Raw genomic sequence first — 17667 nt, 5'->3', positions numbered from 1 at the left:
GTTTGTCACCCTAATCTATTAATTAGTACCTCCCCTATTACTAAGTAATAAGTTTGGTCATAATTAATCCCTTTTATGCCAAACTTTTACCATCAACCCAACAAATTACTTAATATTTGCTGGGTTCTCTCTTAAAATTTAAATTTTTACGATTTTAAATTTAAAATAATTTGATTTACGATTTTATAAATAAGTTTGATTGCATTGAATTTTATATTAAACAATTATTTATTTAAATAAATTATTTAATATAATTAATTTTATAAATATATATAACTTTTTTATAATATTATTTATTTATAATTATTTAATTAATTATATACTTAATTTTATTTAGCTTGTCAAGGTATAAAATACTTATTTTTTATATAAATAATAATATATAACTAATACTTTTTAAATTAAACTCTAATATTTTAAGTAAACTTTAGTTTACGAGTTTTAAACTAATTAATGATTTTATAAATACTCTCAATAGAAAGTTTTGCATCTAATTAATCATATTTCAAACATTTTACCTAAAAGAAAAAAAAGTTAGCCTAGCTCAAAACAAGAATACAACCCATGTGATTTAATTTAGTTTTATTCTTTAGGCCTCAAATACTGTCTAAAGTTTGGATCTGAAGTTGCATTTGGGTTTACTGAAATATAATTTTTTTTAATAATGTATTTCAATGATAAAAATACCTTTTAAAATATATTTATATATATATATATATATATATTATATTAAAATTTTAAATAATTATTTGTTATTATTATTTAATATACCCATAACAAATAATAATCCTTATACTAACTTTTTTTCTACAACCAAGTAACTTAATTATTAAATAATGTGTACATTATGTTTGTCATTATTATCATTAAGATTTAAATGCATATCTCAAAAAATATTGTGCAGATATATATTTGTCTAAAACGTTAGACCAAAAGTAATTTTAAAAATATTTAATCTATAATAAATGAAAAACAAAATTAGTATATTAAATTTTGTACAACTAAAAAAGAAAAAATAATAAAATTAAAATCAAGACAATAAAACATCCAACACACAAATTAAAAAACAATTTGAAGATATTTAATTATCAAAATATACAAATTATGCTCATACTGGAAATGTTTTTTTTTCTTGTAATTCAGGATGATGATATACTCTTTTATTTTTATTTTAAACATATAATTTTTTTATTATGTATTCAATTGATACATAAATAATAATTTATTAAAAATATAATTTGATCAACAAATTAAATAATGATTATTTTTTAAAAGATAATAATTAACTAATTACTAACCAAATTATTTTTTTAAGCATGTTTCATTATATCATCATCTATACATTCATCAATAAACACACGGAAAATTTCCCAAAATTGTAAAATGTTATATCAATGTGTTTATGTGTCCTAATAAAAAATTTACCTAAACTCTAAAATACACTATTAATCTTTAGATATTTCAAAATTACATTAAAAAAAGAGTGTATTAATGATAATATATATATATATATATATAACTAAAATTATGAAATTTCAATCAAATATTTTTTTACCACCAAATTGAGGGAGAGGATTTTACAGTTCATCCGTAAATGTTTTCAAATAACTTTTTATTTCTTTTATACAAAACATGGTTTCTAAACAAGAACATTGTATGATATATATCCTTTGTACAAATAAAAATGTGTCCTTCAAAAACAATTAATTATACACTCATATATAGTCTTATATTAGAAGGAATTTTGTATATAAACTACCCCATAAATTTCTTGATTTTCATATCGAGTTGCTTAAGGTAAGTCCATCTTTATAATGGGTGTTCAAGATATGAGATATATATTAAAATTGGTGAGAGAATTGACCAAAACAACTAATTTAATTTTAACTATATATTTAATGCTATTTCTATAGTTTTTGGCCAGATTATTAGTGCCTATATAAGGATGTTCTCTATCCCTCTGTATATACATAAAAATATATCCTCTGCAAGAGTGTGTATATTTATTATTATTATTTTTGAAAGATTTTGTTTTCCTTAATTAAATCAGATGAACACTAATGGGGAAGATAGAGAAATTGTGCCGGGGAGGAATTACAGTGTCACAATCACTGAGCCGGATATCAACGACGAAGATTCAAGAGACAAAAAAGCTTACATGGCCGGAATCTTAAACAAATATATCCAAATTATGGATAAGAAAAATCAGTATCATATAGGTGCGTTACGTGATCATAAATCCACTAGATTTGCTAGTTAGATAACTTTGATTCATCTCTGGCGCGCAGGTTATCCAGTCAATCTGGACTTTGATTATGGAGCTCTAGCACATCTTCAAGCTTTCTTCATAAACAACATTGGGGATCCATTCATTGAAGGCAATTATAGCATGCATTCACGAGAATTTGAAGTTGCTGTTTTGGATTGGTTTGCCAATCTATGGGAAATTCAGAAGAATGATTATTGGGGATATGTTACAGTTGGTGGCACTGAAGGAAATCTTCATGGCATTCTAATTGGGTAATTAATTAAGTTATAAAATATCTTCATGGAATTGATGATCTAGCTAGCTGCTTTCATATCTAATCAAAGACCATGCAAATATGTTAATTATGTAGGAGAGAAGTTCTTCAAGATGGGATATTTTACACGTCACGAGAATCGCATTACTCCATCTTCAAGGCAGCGAGAATGTACAAAATGAAGTGTGTCAAAATTGATACTTTATTCACGGGTGAGATGGATTACGAGGATTTCAAGGCCAAGTTACTTCGTAATAAGGATAAGCCGGCAATAATCAATGTCAACATAGGTGTGTTGCTTAAGAAGAAATCCATATAAGTACTTTTTATACATTATTGTGTCTATTTGTTAATTTGTTACGTTATTACAGGAACGACCATGAAAGGAGCAGTTGATAATGTTGATATCGTTATACAAATTTTAGAAGAATGTGGATTCACACACGATAAATTCTATATCCATTGTGATGCAGCATTATTTGGAATTATGATGCCTTTTGTTGATCATGTAAGTTTATGACAATTAATTTCTTATTACCTTGTGATGGATAATTTATGCAAATTGAATTATGTTTGTTTAAATAGGCACTTAAAGTTACTTTCAAGAAGCAAATCGGAAGTGTGACAATTTCCGGGTACAAGTTTATGGGATGTCCAATACCTTGTGGGATTTACATAACAAGAATGCGATACATTAATACCCTCTCAAAAAATATTGAGTATATAGGTTCTTCTGACACCACTATAATGGGAAGTAGGAGCGGCCATGCTCCAATCTTCTTGTGGTACGCCTTAAATATAAAGGGTTATAGTGGATTTCAAAAAGAAGTTGAAAAGTGTCTTACAAATGCTCGATATTTGAAAGATCGGATTGTGGAAATAGGGATTAGTGCCATGCTTAACAAGTTGAGCAACACGGTTGTATTTGAGCGGCCTCTAGACAATGAGTTTGCCCATCGATGGCAACTCGCTTGTGAAAGAAGCATGGCGCATGTAATTGTGATGCCCAATATAACCGTTGAAAAACTAGATGAATTCTTGGATGAATTGTCGAAGAAACACTCTCAATGGTACAAAGACGGGAAAGGAGTTCAACCTCCTTGTCTTGCATCCGATATAGGGGGAGACAATTGCCTTTGTCCTCTTCATAAATAATTATACTATTATAATTATGTCAATGTATCAAATTATTATGATAATAATTAATAACTTATAAAGGGGATGCAGGAACACACACTATTTGGACTACATTATTTATTATGCACATAATTTGTAATATTATATATAGCATGTGTTTTAGATGATATTAATTAATCTATTGTAATAAAACCATATAATTAGTAACGTGATTATATATGTTATCTACTTTCTCATTGTTTGATTATATAATTAGTAACGTGATTATGATAGCTTTTCTAATAAACGTGATTATTAATTAACGTCTGAAAGATATTTCTTGAGTCTAGTTTGCTTCATATATTTTGAGGAGAAGTATAAATTATACTTAAGGCTTGTTTGGTTATATGGGGTTTTAACGAAATAAAATTTTAAGTTTTTATCTTAAACCACCAAGCTAAAATTTATTATGTTCAAAAATACAATAAATTTGATTAAACATTTTACTATTTGAAATAAATTAGTTGCCCTAACCCGAGAACTTGTCGGGCATACCTCAGGGCCGGCCTTGCTGAAATGACAAATTAGGACTCTTTATTGGGGTCATTTTAGTCTCATTACAAAAACGAGATTTAATCTTAACAATTTTAAACATCGTTAACTTATTATATACATATCATTTATAAATAAAAGATTTATGTTACTAATTTATCTACCGAATTTTAAAAATAAAGTGTTTTAAGTACGAATCTGATAAAAGTTCATTATCAGTTATCTTTACAAGTTATAACATTGAAATTTGAAAATTTATCAACGATTGTAACCAAAATTTTGATATTTATAAAGAAAGATGATAGGACCCATAGTTTTTTATTTTTTAAAATAGAGATAAATTTTCCAAATCATGATTGATTTTGTAGGTGTCTTCGGACAATTCTTAATTAGTATACTACAGGTTTTGTAGGTTCATTAATTGGGGTTTGATGAAATGTCTTTATTGATTCTTTTATTTTAATTTATAATATTTATAGTGGTTGTTACACTACAAAACTTAAGCCCAACTAAAATCTATAAATAAAATAAACAGTGTATATTATAATAGAACAATAGTTTAGTGGTTTTTAAAATAAATAGTGTATATTCAATTTTTCAAGTGAATTATCTTTTTTTTTTAAAAAAAAAAATAGGAGAAAAACAGATAAATAGAGTAATTTTATTAAATAGATTTATTAGATTACACTAGATTATCTTGTAATCTTTCAAATTTGATTATAAATTGATGATAATAAACATATTTTAATAATAAATAATTAATATCCAAAGATAATTATCAATAATCTTTAAACAATAAATTGATGATAATAAACATATTTTAATAATAAATAATTAATATCCAAAGATAATTATCAATAATCTTTAAATAATTAAAGTGATATTTAAAGAGGCTGTCTTTGACAATATTTCTGTCTCTCCTCTTTGTTCCCTGTTAACGGAGTCATCAGGGTTATCAGAAGAGAAGAACCAAATGTTGCCGGAAATCTGTCATCCGCTCTCCGACGTATCGCCGGGAAAGATCAGCAATGGCGGCGCCGGTAAACTTGTCCGGAGAAGGCAGGAAAACAGAGAGACTGTGCCTCGTAGATCACTTCTAGCAGTGACAGAGCCAGAGGAGGGGAAAAAAAGGGAGAAAGAAGCTTACATGGAAGCTATCTTAAACAGATATAAAGAAACTATGATTAACAGGAGTCACTATCACATAGGTGATCGATCATAACTCCTTTTCTTTTCATTTCAATACTATTTCATCATCTTATATAAGTGAATCTACTTTTTATGCAGGTTATCCAGCTAATCTGGACTTTGATTATGGAGCTCTAGCACAGCTGCAAGCTTTCTCCCTAAACAACATTGGGGACCCATTCATTGAAGGCAACTATAGCATGCATTCACGAGAGTTTGAAGTTGCTGTTTTGGATTGGTTTGCCAATCTATGGGAAATTCAGAAGAATGGTTATTGGGGATATGTTACAAATGGTGGCACTGAAGGAAATCTTCATGGCATTCTAGTTGGGTATGTAATAACTTAATTAACTCCACGGTTTCTAGTAGTTTTCAATATAATTGAAGATCATGCATGTTATGTTTATGTAGGAGAGAACTACTTCCAGATGGGATACTATACACATCAAAAGATTCACATTACTCCGTCTTCAAAGCAACTAGAATGTATAAAATGGAGTGTGTCAAGGTTGATACTTTATTCACGGGTGAGATCGATTATGAGGATTTCAAGGCTAAGTTGCTTCTTAATAAGGATAAGCCGGCGATCATCAATGTCAATATAGGTTTGATGTTGTTTAAAATGAAATTTAAAGTAGTATTTTGTTTATTTGTTAATTTGTTACATTATTATAGGAACAACGGTGAAAGGAGCGGTCGATAATGTTGACATTGTTATAAAAGTTTTAAAAGAATGTGGATTTTCAGAGGATAGATTCTATATCCATTGTGATGGAGCGTTATTTGGGATTATGATGCCTTTTGTTAAGCATGTAAGTTTATGATCTTTATTTTCTTAGGTAATTTTGTAAATTTGGAATAATTTTTATGGTTGTGTTAAATTTTCTTACATAGGCCCTTCAAGTTTCTTTCAAGAAGCCAATAGGAAGTATCACTATTTCTGGACACAAGTTCGTGGGATGTCCAACGCCTTGTGGAGTTTATATCACAAGGAAGCAATACATTGACACTCTCTCAACAAATATTGAGTTCTTAGGTTCTTCGGACACCACAATCATGGGAAGTAGGAGCGGTCATGCTCCAATCTTTTTATGGTACGCTTTAAACAAAAATGGATATATAGGATTTGAAAAACTAGTCCAAAAGTGTCTTGCAAATGCTCGTTACTTGAAAGACCGGCTTAAGGAAGAAGGGATAAGTGTCATGCTCAATGAATTGAGCAGCACCGTGGTGTTTGAGCGGCCTCTGGACGATGACTTTGTCCATCGCTGGCAACTCGCTTGCCTGGGAAGCTTGGCGCATGTAGTTGTCATGCCCAATGTCACTATTGAAAAGCTTGAAGAATTCTTGGATGAGTTGTTAAAGAAACGTTCTGAGTGGCACAAAGATGGTGGAGGAGTTCAGCCTCCTTGTCTTGCAGCCGACATTGGAGGAGACAATTGCCTATGTTCTATTCACAAATAGACTATTATGTTATGTCTATCAATTGGTTTGTTTATCTTATTGAGGCTATTTTGACAATGAATTTTGTTTCTAAAATATCTATATCCAGATTTTTTAGAAAACCCATGTTAGAAAAAGGCAGAAATGTTAACAAATATCTAGTATGAAGATAATAAATCAAAATTGTTTCTTAATGAAGGTCACAAAGTTTCAAAAGAATAGTAGATGATTGAGGAAAATAAATACAAATAAAACTAATTGTAGTTGAATAAAAATTGATATTTGATACATGTGACATATGAAGATAGTTTCAATTTCAAAAGCCGACACCCCAAAAATGTGTAAAGTTCGATTTTCACCGACAACCTAATGATTTAAGAACGTCATGTAGTGGGTCAGGGTAGGGTATAAAGTATAAAACATTTTTATGGACTGGGTCCTTCTCTCAGGCAATCTTGGAAACAAACTCTGAAATGGTGATCATACACAACATGTTCTTGTCCTATCTAAAAATCTATAGCTGGCACTAATTATTGGTTTATTAGATCAAAGAAACATTTTTTAAATGTATTTATTTTAAAAGAAGAAAAAAACAGGCTTGCACATACATATGTTCCTATACTGATGGCCGAGCTAAATTGAACCTAAATTAGGGGTGTATGTTCCTATACTGATTGTGATTGTGATGTATCAAAGACCGGAGGGACCGATTCCCTAAGCAGCCATGTTCCTATTCATTTTTTCCAAATTAGTCAGGTTCGTTACTTTATTTCTATTCCTAGACTAGTCACAATCACTATTTAAATTCAGTTAGTTTGTTATTTTTTTAAATAATATTTTTATATTTTTTAATAATATTATTAAATTATTTTATTATTAATATTTATTTAATAAATAATTAATTTAAAATATTTAAAAAAACATAATATACTATTTAATAATATTATATTTAAAAAACATAACAATTCCTAACCAAATAATGTTTTTATATTTTTAATAATATTATTTTTCTTTTGAGCAAGAGAAAATGACAAAATCAGCGTATTGAATAATTTAAGAAGAATATTAATTTACGAAGGATGTGGTCAAAATGGTTATACGTTGCAAATGTTCCCAATACAAAAATTAATAGTCTTTTTTTTAATTGTAATATTTATTAATGGTAAGATTTTTATTAATTATTAAATAGTATATTATGTTTTTTTAAATATTTTTAATTAATTATTTATTAAATAAATATTAATAATAAAATAATTGAATAATATTATTAAAAAATATAAAAATATTATTTAAAAAAAAAAAACCAACTAAGTTTAAATAGTGATGGTGGCTAGTTTGAAAATAAATGAACAAACGTGGCTACTTGAGGAAAACTTAATGAGAACATGGTTACTTAAGGAATTGATCCTTGTGAGGACACTGCTCAAATTGAACCTAAATTAGGTTTTGCTAATGAAGGTTCAGATAATGTCGAAATTCAATATCAACATAGGATGTGGAGCAACATGTGGTTGATGATCTTCCTATTGTAGATTGACCTAATGTAATGTGGGAGTAGAGAGTATGGAGACCGAATTCAAATTTAAATTTGGTGGCTCACAAATTAAAAAAAAAAATGTGGTTATAAGGGAGTTAAACACATCACCCGTAAAATTTATCGTCTGACTCGAACTCAGGACCTCTCAAAGAGGCTAAAATTATTCACATTTTTTAGCGTTAGGTTAAAAAAAAGGAATAACCCACAAAATTAAAATAAATATAAGAATAAACTTGATTAAAATAATATATATATATATATATATATATATATATATATATATATATATATATATATATATATATATATATATATATATATATATATAACAATATTGACTCGTCTAAAAAAACATTTCATAATATATAACAAAATTATTAAAATAATAAGTTGTAACAAAAAAAAACAAATGTATTAATAGTAATTTATCGATTATGATGTTTTTATGATTAGATTCAACGAAATACACCTCTTTGTATCAAATTCACAATCATTATATTTATTCAAATTTGTTGGCCACAAAATTTGAATGATCAGCTCTGATTCAACAATTAATTATTATATTATATTATATAATGGTGTGATAAAAATGAATTTATATAATTATTATATAATATAGATGAGAAAAAATTATTATATTATAGAAAAGACTAAGGAGTAGATAAGATTTATAATATATATATAAAAAAATGGGATTCATGGAGAGTGGGCTATTTGAATATTTTGTCTCACACCCAAGGTTAGGCGTGACTATGAAATTATTGATCACTATGATAGAGGAACGTTGGATGAGATGGGAATGTCATAATCAAGATCAATTCGATGCGAAAAATATTGCCAAAAACAATAGAAAAGAGGGTAACAACTTTCAAAGAGTGATATGTACTCATAATTTTATTTTACTACAACTACAAAAGTATATGAAAATTTGAAAAAAAATAAATAATACTCGATCCAAGTTATATACAGGGCCGACTCTGAGTAAGCCCGACAAGCCTTCGGGTTAGGATAGCTTACTCCCGGGGCAGTTCATTTGTAAAATATTAAGCTATTGAGTTAAATTTATTATAATTTTAAAATAAAAAATGTTGTAGCTTAGTGATTTAAGATAAAAACTTAAAAATTTTATATGATTATGGGTTTAAACCTAAACAAAATAATTTTTGTATCAATTTTTTAAACTAGACCTAGGTCCAAGACGGTTAAAATCTCGAATTGATTCTTAAAATCTTACGATTTTACGATTTCATATTAGGTTAACGAGTTTGATTTTAAGTAAACTCTTAAATAAGTAAACATTTACGATTTTAAATTTACGATAATAAGATTTTACGAGTCTATAAATAATTTCGATTTTACAATTTTATAATATTTTACTTTAAAATAAATAAATTTATATTTAAAAATTAAAAAATAAAGTTATTATTTATTTAAATTAATTAATTATAATTAATTTTGTAAGTATAATTTTTTATAATGTTATTTATTTATTATTATTTTTTAATTAATTTTATATTAAAATATATAATTTCTTAAAATTGACTAAATATAAAATACTTAATTATATATATAAATAGTAATAATATATAACTATTATTTTTTTCAAATTAAAGTCTTATGATTACCCTCTAGATTTTACGAGTTTATAACGGGTTAACGATTCTATGTAAATTCTCGATTTTGACAGCTTGACCTAGGACAACAAAAATATATCGATATTTTTTTACCGGGCAGCCCAAAACTCAAAGCCGACTATATAACTCAAAAAGTTATAAATGATCGCGAAAACGATAATTGTACATTCTCTTTTTATTAATTTGGCTCAATTTTTTATATGATATCTGCATCACATTAGGAATTATTAATGAAAGAGTGACTTAACTATGACAATGGTATAATGAAAATGTGACTTAAATATGTCAATGGTAGTTATTCAAACAGTTTATTTATGCCTTTGATTAAAATAAAGGATGGAGTAAGCTGTTAACCTTGAGAACTAATTAATTACATGCTTAGTTTTTAGGTTATAATCTCTAATAAGTTTGAAATTTACTAAGCTGATAATAATTTTAACGAATAAGTTATTGCGAATAAATAAAACCAAACACATACGAGCGTTTAACGAATAAGTTGGATAGTAAGGAGTAATTGAAAAAGATAAACTAGAGCGATTAAACGTATTTAGTGATTCAAATAAACAGAATCATGAAGCGAATATGAACATTTAGCTAATAAGATTGATTCTTACATATCCACAAATTAATAGACGGACTTTGGGTTTTCTGATCTTTCTTTAACCCTAACATGTTGATAAATAAATTCGATTTTGATTGCTCAAATCTCTTTTGTTCTTTTTGTGTTAATCCTTTATAACACATTCAATACACTTAGCAATTTTGCCCATATTTTCCAAATTATCTTTACCAAAAGTTGTAATAAAACTTTCGTACATAATATCGATCCATTTGTTTATTTCATATCAATCTTCAGTTGGATCCAGTTTTGATTATGAGTCGATCATTTCCCCTCGATGACATTGCCATATCCAGGCTTCGTGGAGAGTTCAATCTGGTTTAATTTTTGTGGTTTTGATGATGTTGAAGGTGAATCAATCAGTTTATTCAGTAGAGTATTTGTTGTGTGGCAATGTTGGGGAAGGTGTGGCAAAATCAGTGAAACACAGTTGATCAGGAACAAGATACACCCTTCCATTATTATTGATTGATGGTGGAAGTGTATATAGTCGACTTATGCAAAAAGAGTCACCTTCGACAAAGTGTTGATGGAAGTCCAAGCGATGAAATGTCAACATGGTCAAAAATGGTTTGTGCAGGTCGGGATAAAATGAGAGAGAAGTAAGGATGAACATTATAATCTGTCTAGCAATTGAATAAAAACAAATAAATCACCAATATATTTATGTCATTCGTCAAGAGAATCACATTACTATCACTAATATATTTATTTATCTTTCATCAAGAGAATCACATTACTCCATCTTCAAAGCAACAAGAATGTATAAAATGAAGTGTGTCAAGGTTGATACTTTATTCACGGGTGAGATAGATAACGAGTATTTCAAGGACACGTTTCTTAATAAGGATAAGCCAGTGATCATCATTGTGAACATAGGTGTGATTTTGTTTAAGATGAAATCAACAATAGTAGTCTTTTATACTTGTTAACTTGTTATTCTATATCCATTATGATGGAACATTGCAGGTAAGTTTGTGACAACTAACCACTAATTTCTTAGGTAATCTTGTAAATTTGGAACAGGTTTCGGTAGTTAAATTATGACAGTGATTATGTTTGATTAAATTTTTAAATAAGCACTTACAGTTTCTTTCAAGAAGCCGATCAGAAGTGTGACCATTTCGAGGCACAAGATTGTGGGATGCCCAATGCCTTAGTGGGGTTTACATAATGCAATACATTAATATTCTCTCAAAGAATATTGAGTACATAGGAAGTAGGAGCAAACATGCTCATATCTTCTTGTGGTACACCTTAAACATAAGAGGTTATAAAGGATTTCAGAAAGAAGTTGAAAGATGCCCTACAAATGTTCGTTACTTTAAAGACCAGCTTGTGAAAGTATGGATAAGTGTCATGCTCAATGAATTGAGCAACACCATGGTGTTTGAGCGACTTTTGGACGATGACTTTTCCCATCGATGGCAACTTTCTTGCATGTAATTGTGATGCCCAATGTCACTATTGAAAAGCTAGAAGACTTCTTGGATGAGTTGTCCAAGAAACGCTCGCAATGGTACCACCAACATAGGGGAGGAGTCAGCTTCCTTGTCTTGGGGCGGACATAGAGGGAGACAATTGCCTATGTTCTATTCACAATTAGACTATATATTTTGTCCATCAACCGGATAATCTTAATAATTTGTTAGGCCGTAAGGGATTTATTAGGCTATTTTGGGAACAACTTTTGTTTCTAAATCTATTTACGGATCCAGTCGATAAATTTCTTAATCTAGTTTTAATAAAGGTTTCAAGGTTTAAAAAACAAGATGCAATTACTCATAAAACAAAGTAATTGAACTAAAAGAGATAATATTAATCCATGTAGATCACATAAAACGATGGCAAGTGTCAATTTCAGAAGCGAACACCCCAAACCATCTTAACCATGTGAGGGTAAAGAAAGGAGAATGACTTTGACATAACCTAATAATGAAATCAAACTTTGTTAAAACTTAAAACTCAATCAATATGATCTAATGGGGCATAATTCCATAAACACATAAAACACATGTTTATTGACAGGGTCCTTCTTCTTGCCCTATTCCATTTCTAAAAGAAGGGTTGGTCGAGATTTCCAGATTGCCTTTGAGAGAGATCATCATCGACTTTAGGATATTTTGAGAACTTGGTTTCTGCTATTGAGATATTTGTTTACAAATTCAAACAATACCCTGAATTGTCTAAGTTTCTTATTCCTCTGTATTGAACTGTTTTGGCTAAATAATACCCTGAATTGATGGTCTAGTTATGGATTTTTAATGAATCTTTTCAGCTTCCCCTATTGAATTCTTGAACTTGCTATACACCTGCAATGACTCCAACCTATTTGGTATTATTCCTACCACAGGCAATTCACATTGGTTTGAATGAAAATTAAGAACAGATATGTTATAACTTAGGAATTTTATCGAGCAGGTTGTGTGCATGCCCCTATCCCAGAGATGAAGTTAATCTACTTTTCTAAACCAAACTTTATCTTTTTCAATTGATCATATTCTCACCTGAGATAGAATCAGTCTAGATTTCTAAACCCAATTCTTATATTTTTCAATTGATTGCATTCAAACATTTTCCATAACTCAAATGAAACAATAGCATCTCTAAAGCGTAAAGTTGCATTACAGAACAGAGAATACAAAGATAACAGGGATACCGTTCATTAATCGACATTTTCTGGTTCAGAATCGGAAGACACGAGCACGTTCAAGTCGACAGGAACAGCGTCTTCAACGAGGGTCCAATCAGGCGGGAACGTAACAGGAGGATAAACAGTGGGTTTGCGATTGATGTCCCAAGGCTGAGACTTTCGAGGTCGGGTCTTCATATGGTGCTTCGTAGCCTTCTTCTGCGGTCGAGAAGAACAGTCTATCTTTAGTCCTGTACTGACTCCAGTCACCAATCTTGGGGATGTGTTCGATGGCGTATTGCCGGAAAACCCAGATGAGATGAAGACCGAGCTCGGAAGAACGGGCATTTTTACTCCAAGTAAAGCAGAGACGGACATTTCTTTTTCTTCTTCTTCTTCTCTCTCACTGAAATTCCTTTTGAGGAAGAAGATGATAAGAGTTGTTATCCTTTTGGTGAAAATGGGATTATGTTTATCACATCCTGCTATATAGTCCTATACGACATCGTTTCACTACACAATTCCAAAACAAGTCACATTTCTTTATTGTCACACAATATAGATGATACATTAATAGACCAAACATTATTTTACAATTTTACAATAGAAACAACAAATATTATTGTAATGAATCACATTATTTGTTTCAAATAATCACAAACTTATGGGTATTACTAGAGTAGATTCGCCCTTGTCGACATCAAATGTACTCTTGTAAGCTTTCCCCGACGAATCCACCACATCAATTTCGTAACTTCCATGGAAACCCGTAAACCCGAATTGCCCTTGCTCGTCAATTTGTCCCTTAGCATGCGAAAGCCACTCCCGTCTTAGACTAAGGTACCTTTTCCCCGCTTCATTAACATCACCTTCTGCATTCACTAAATACGCGTTGTCTCGACTCATAAACAACTCCCAAAATCCCCACATTACAATCCCATCAACCGATGGGTGGGCGTACGCCTCTCTTAGCATCACTTCAAGATCGTCCGCCCTAATAAACTCGTTGTTTGATGACACGTCGAGCTCGGTGAACCATATTGGGAGTCCGAGAATTCCCAATTTGTCGAGGGAAGATGAAACAATTGTCCCAATTGGACTATCGATATGGCCTTGTATTCCTATTCCTCCCACCGGAGCCCCTTGTTTTTGGAGATTGGAGATATGTTCTATGTATTTCTCAGGGCATGATTTCGGATCACATCCATCTTCAACGTGATAATCGTTGACAAATAGAATTGGTGATGGGTCAAGCTCGTGGGATGTCTTGAACATAGTCGAACGAATATCATTCCCTAACCGGTTTTGATAAAACGAACCATGTAACATCTCATTGTTCACGTCATAGTGCATGAATTGGCCTTTGTACCGAGTGAGGAGTCCGTTCATGCGGTTTTGAATGGCTTTAGATAAGTCGTCGTTGCTTAACGCCTTAACCCATGATTGAACCGTTCCATCAACCTCCCAGAAGATGCAATGCCCACGGACTTTCATGTTGAAACTATTGCACAACTTCAAGAGTTCGTCCGCATCTCTATAGTTCAAGTTTCCTTGTTGTGCTTCGGTCCAATACCATTTCAACTCGTTTCCGAAAACAGACCAATTGAAGTGTTTGGTAAAGAAATCAACAAAATCCTCATTGTCTATGTTTGATCGGCTTATACATGATCCAAATGGAAAACTGTTTTGAGTTTGCTTGACTCGAATCATCGTCCCAGCACTTAAACTCGTTCCCGAGAATTTCAAGACAATGTCGCGTTTCCTTAACTGCATTAGTTTACAAAAACACATTGATCATAATAAGCCAACTATATAGCATTCTCAAAAACAAAATTGGTCTAGCTATCTTTTGTTTTGTTTTTAAATTCGGGTGTAAAAACTCAAACTCATTACCTTGAAAACGAGAGTTATTATGCTCTACCACTAAGTTATTAGTCTTCATAGAGTTTCTTTTTGTCCTTCTCAATTTCTTTAATCTCTACTTTGTGAAAGCCCGAGTTTAGTTTGTAAGATTTGTTTTTCGATTCGGGTTTATTTTTTGGGTGGCTAACATGACTTCCCACATTTATAACACAATTTGAAATATCGCTGGGGTTACCTTGTTCGTGAGGCTCTTTAAATGTTTAAATCTCGCATGTCGATCTACTGGGAAGATCTGAACCCCAGCAAGCATAAAGTCGACTCCAGGAACTGGACCTTGCACATAGACCATGACCTTCGCCGGTTGCATCTCTATTCTGAAAGAACCACCAATTTCATGCCATCGGTCATCAGCTAATTCAACTTGGCCACCATTAACCCATTGACTGTCGACTCCAACCGCAATGTTGACATTTTGAGGCCCACTAGCAGTCGAACCAATTCTAACCCATGCAGAGACTTGGTATGTCAAATACAGTTTCAATTTATCTGTGATCATCTGAGCAGGACCCATCCAGTTCTGGGTCCGGTTCGTAACAAGAATGTATCGGCCTGTTAGTGGCTCATGAGGACCAAGAGTTTCTCTAGCCATGGGAGGTAATATAAGTGGTGAACCATTTCCAACACTTAAATTGCAATTACCAAGAGGAAACCACCCATTTGTGCCATTGCTTAGACCACTATTTGTTATTATGTTAATCCCATAACACGGATTCTGCAAGTTTAAATCCCATAATCAAATTATGTTTTAAGAACTTTAACTTTATTCGACAAACCTCAATAACTGGAGGAACCGGAGGGGGCGCCTTGGCTGCATGTTTCACGACCATATTGTCTAATAGAATGTCAGTTCCTTGAGGAGGACCTTCCAAATATATCACCACCTTTGAAGGAGATCCATTTATGAGAAATTTCCCCTGCAATTGAACCCAATCTTTGTCCGTAGCTTTCACTCTTGAAAATGGAGCCAATAAAGAACATGTTAGAACATGACAATCTTCAAAGCTCAATTCAAGAAAATGATCAAGAAGAGTCTAACCCTGCAATTCCAATGTATTGTTCGCGATCAGACGCCTGCACCCATAGTGTGGCCCGAACATCTGAGCTTGTCACGTTATTACCAAAGATTCGAACCAGAGCAGTTACTTCATAGGCAAGCTTTCTTTGAACTCTTCCAGTTATCTCCTGTTGTATGCCATTCCAGTTCTGTGTTCTCTCTGTGGCGCTGGCAAAGAATTTCCCAGATTTTGGGAGTATCTTGCCGTCGCCCATTGAATCATGTAAAGCAATCTTACAACCACCTCTTGCAGTCCAATTGTTGAGCCCATCATCAAAGCCTGGATTTAAGATTATGTTTTCGTCTACAGAGACCGAACCTAAACTTGAACTCTAACAAAGAACAAGAACATCCATCATATGAATGAACAAAAAGAAAATCTTAAGAACAGTAACATGATTTATTAGTCAAGTGGCTGTACCTCTGTGATTTTGCTCTCCATGTTCATATTTAATCTCTGAAGAGTTAAAAGACAGAATAAAAGAAGATGAATATTCCTTCATATATATTCAAGTTTCTTAACATTACAGAAAGAGGAAACATACCCTTAATCTGCTGCTGCTGCTGCTAATGATGATGATTATGATGAATGTTTAGGGGTAAGAAAACATCCCATTTTATAGGAGGGGAAGATGAAGGAGAAGACCCGACCCATCTGGGTCCATCCTAGGATCCAGCTAACCGTTTATCAAATTGTATTTCAGAACAGCAACTAGGTTGCCCAGACATGATCCCTTTTCCTTGTACTCCAAACATGCAAATATAGATTTAATGTTAATTAATCAGGTGTCAATTCAATGATCATCTTTTATGTTGACTTGCAAGGAAGATCACCATTGACATTGCTTGGATTGAAATGGAAGCTTGTGGCATCCACTAAGTAAGTATTTACTCAACCATCCCTAGCTATTTCATATAGTTTGGGTTTTGATAATGACTTGTAACCAAATAAATTCAAAGATCATTGATATAAATAGACTACTAATTAACTGTTAACTCATGGATTCAGGAAGAAAATAAAAAAGTTTGAATGACTTGTAAGAAATACTGAAAACACCCATGTAATTGATCTAAGTTGGTTCGAATTCCGTCTCAAATTGAGTTACCTCTATCTTTCCTTCAAACCCTCAAATAAACACTCCCCCAATCTCTCTTCCGCTTATTTTGATTGACTGATCCATTCATAGTCCTCCGTGCTTTTCTGCCATTAAAATCGCTAATAGAGGTGCTCTCCCGACCGCCTATATTAAAACTTTAGTGAACCGATTTCATGGGCGTAGAAAGAGTCGACTAGTGCCCATGCAAGGTTTAGGAGCTCTATGGATTTTGCGATTATAATCCTCTTGCCACGTCACCCGGGCTAGTTTGATTAATGCTCCATTTAAACATGCATTTATTGTTGTTAAGTTACACACTAAAATGATACATGTCACTCCAAATCATAATA

The 17667-nt window shown here is 31.4% G+C and overlaps 4 protein-coding genes across 4 annotated transcripts; 2 read left to right on the top strand and 2 right to left on the bottom strand.

The window, feature by feature from the left end:
• Window positions 1-2050: 2050 nt before the first annotated feature.
• On the top strand, window positions 2051-3677 carry LOC124909914 (serine decarboxylase-like). The gene is made up of 5 exons (XM_047450543.1): window positions 2051-2219; window positions 2289-2520; window positions 2619-2812; window positions 2894-3030; window positions 3108-3677. Exons 1-5 carry the CDS (start codon window positions 2051-2053, stop codon window positions 3675-3677), a joined length of 1302 nt encoding a protein of 433 aa, XP_047306499.1.
• A 1486-nt stretch (window positions 3678-5163) lies between these two features.
• Window positions 5164-6901, top strand: LOC124909913 (serine decarboxylase-like). Its single transcript, XM_047450542.1, has 5 exons — window positions 5164-5398; window positions 5478-5709; window positions 5790-5983; window positions 6054-6190; window positions 6273-6901. The coding sequence occupies exons 1-5, from the start codon at window positions 5164-5166 to the stop codon at window positions 6840-6842; spliced, it is 1368 nt and encodes a 455-aa protein (XP_047306498.1). The 3' UTR covers window positions 6843-6901.
• A 6238-nt stretch (window positions 6902-13139) lies between these two features.
• LOC124945327 (50S ribosomal protein 6, chloroplastic) lies at window positions 13140-13707 on the bottom strand. The gene has a single exon (XM_047485737.1). It carries the CDS (start codon window positions 13619-13621, stop codon window positions 13277-13279), a length of 345 nt encoding a protein of 114 aa, XP_047341693.1. The 5' UTR covers window positions 13622-13707; the 3' UTR covers window positions 13140-13276.
• Window positions 13708-13778: 71 nt separating this feature from the next.
• LOC124945328 (endo-1,4-beta-xylanase 1-like) lies at window positions 13779-16725 on the bottom strand. Its single transcript, XM_047485738.1, has 5 exons — window positions 16642-16725; window positions 16203-16552; window positions 15940-16117; window positions 15342-15878; window positions 13779-15010 (listed from the first exon to the last, which is right to left on the bottom strand). Exons 1-5 carry the CDS (start codon window positions 16666-16668, stop codon window positions 13898-13900), a joined length of 2205 nt encoding a protein of 734 aa, XP_047341694.1. The 5' UTR covers window positions 16669-16725; the 3' UTR covers window positions 13779-13897.
• Window positions 16726-17667: the final 942 nt, after the last annotated feature.

Source organism: Impatiens glandulifera, chromosome 7 (assembly GCF_907164915.1).
Source record: "Impatiens glandulifera chromosome 7, dImpGla2.1, whole genome shotgun sequence".
Lineage (NCBI taxonomy): Eukaryota > Viridiplantae > Streptophyta > Magnoliopsida > Ericales > Balsaminaceae > Impatiens > Impatiens glandulifera.
This window is presented reverse-complemented; position numbering and strand designations above follow the sequence as displayed.

Excerpts from the sequence above, each read along its gene's own strand:
- LOC124909913 (XM_047450542.1), top strand. The coding sequence starts at position 5,164 with ATGTTGCCGGAAATCTGTCATCCGCTCTCCGACGTATCGCCGGGAAAG. Across the intron at positions 5,710-5,789 it reads CTTCATGGCATTCTAGTTGG|GAGAGAACTACTTCCAGATG; the intron begins GTATGTAATAAC and ends ATGTTTATGTAG. Across the intron at positions 6,191-6,272 it reads TGATGCCTTTTGTTAAGCAT|GCCCTTCAAGTTTCTTTCAA; the intron begins GTAAGTTTATGA and ends TTTCTTACATAG.
- LOC124945328 (XM_047485738.1), bottom strand. The coding sequence starts at position 16,668 with ATGAACATGGAGAGCAAAATCACAGAG. Across the intron at positions 16,118-16,202 it reads CAATACATTGGAATTGCAGG|AGTGAAAGCTACGGACAAAG; the intron begins GTTAGACTCTTC and ends TCCATTTTCAAG. Across the intron at positions 15,011-15,341 it reads TAAAGAGCCTCACGAACAAG|TTAAGGAAACGCGACATTGT; the intron begins GTAACCCCAGCG and ends AAACTAATGCAG.
- LOC124909914 (XM_047450543.1), top strand. The coding sequence starts at position 2,051 with ATGAACACTAATGGGGAAGATAGAGAAATTGTGCCGGGGAGGAATTAC. Across the intron at positions 2,521-2,618 it reads CTTCATGGCATTCTAATTGG|GAGAGAAGTTCTTCAAGATG; the intron begins GTAATTAATTAA and ends TTAATTATGTAG. Across the intron at positions 3,031-3,107 it reads TGATGCCTTTTGTTGATCAT|GCACTTAAAGTTACTTTCAA; the intron begins GTAAGTTTATGA and ends TTGTTTAAATAG.
- LOC124945327 (XM_047485737.1), bottom strand. The coding sequence starts at position 13,621 with ATGTCCGTCTCTGCTTTACTTGGAGTAAAAATGCCCGTTCTTCCGAGC.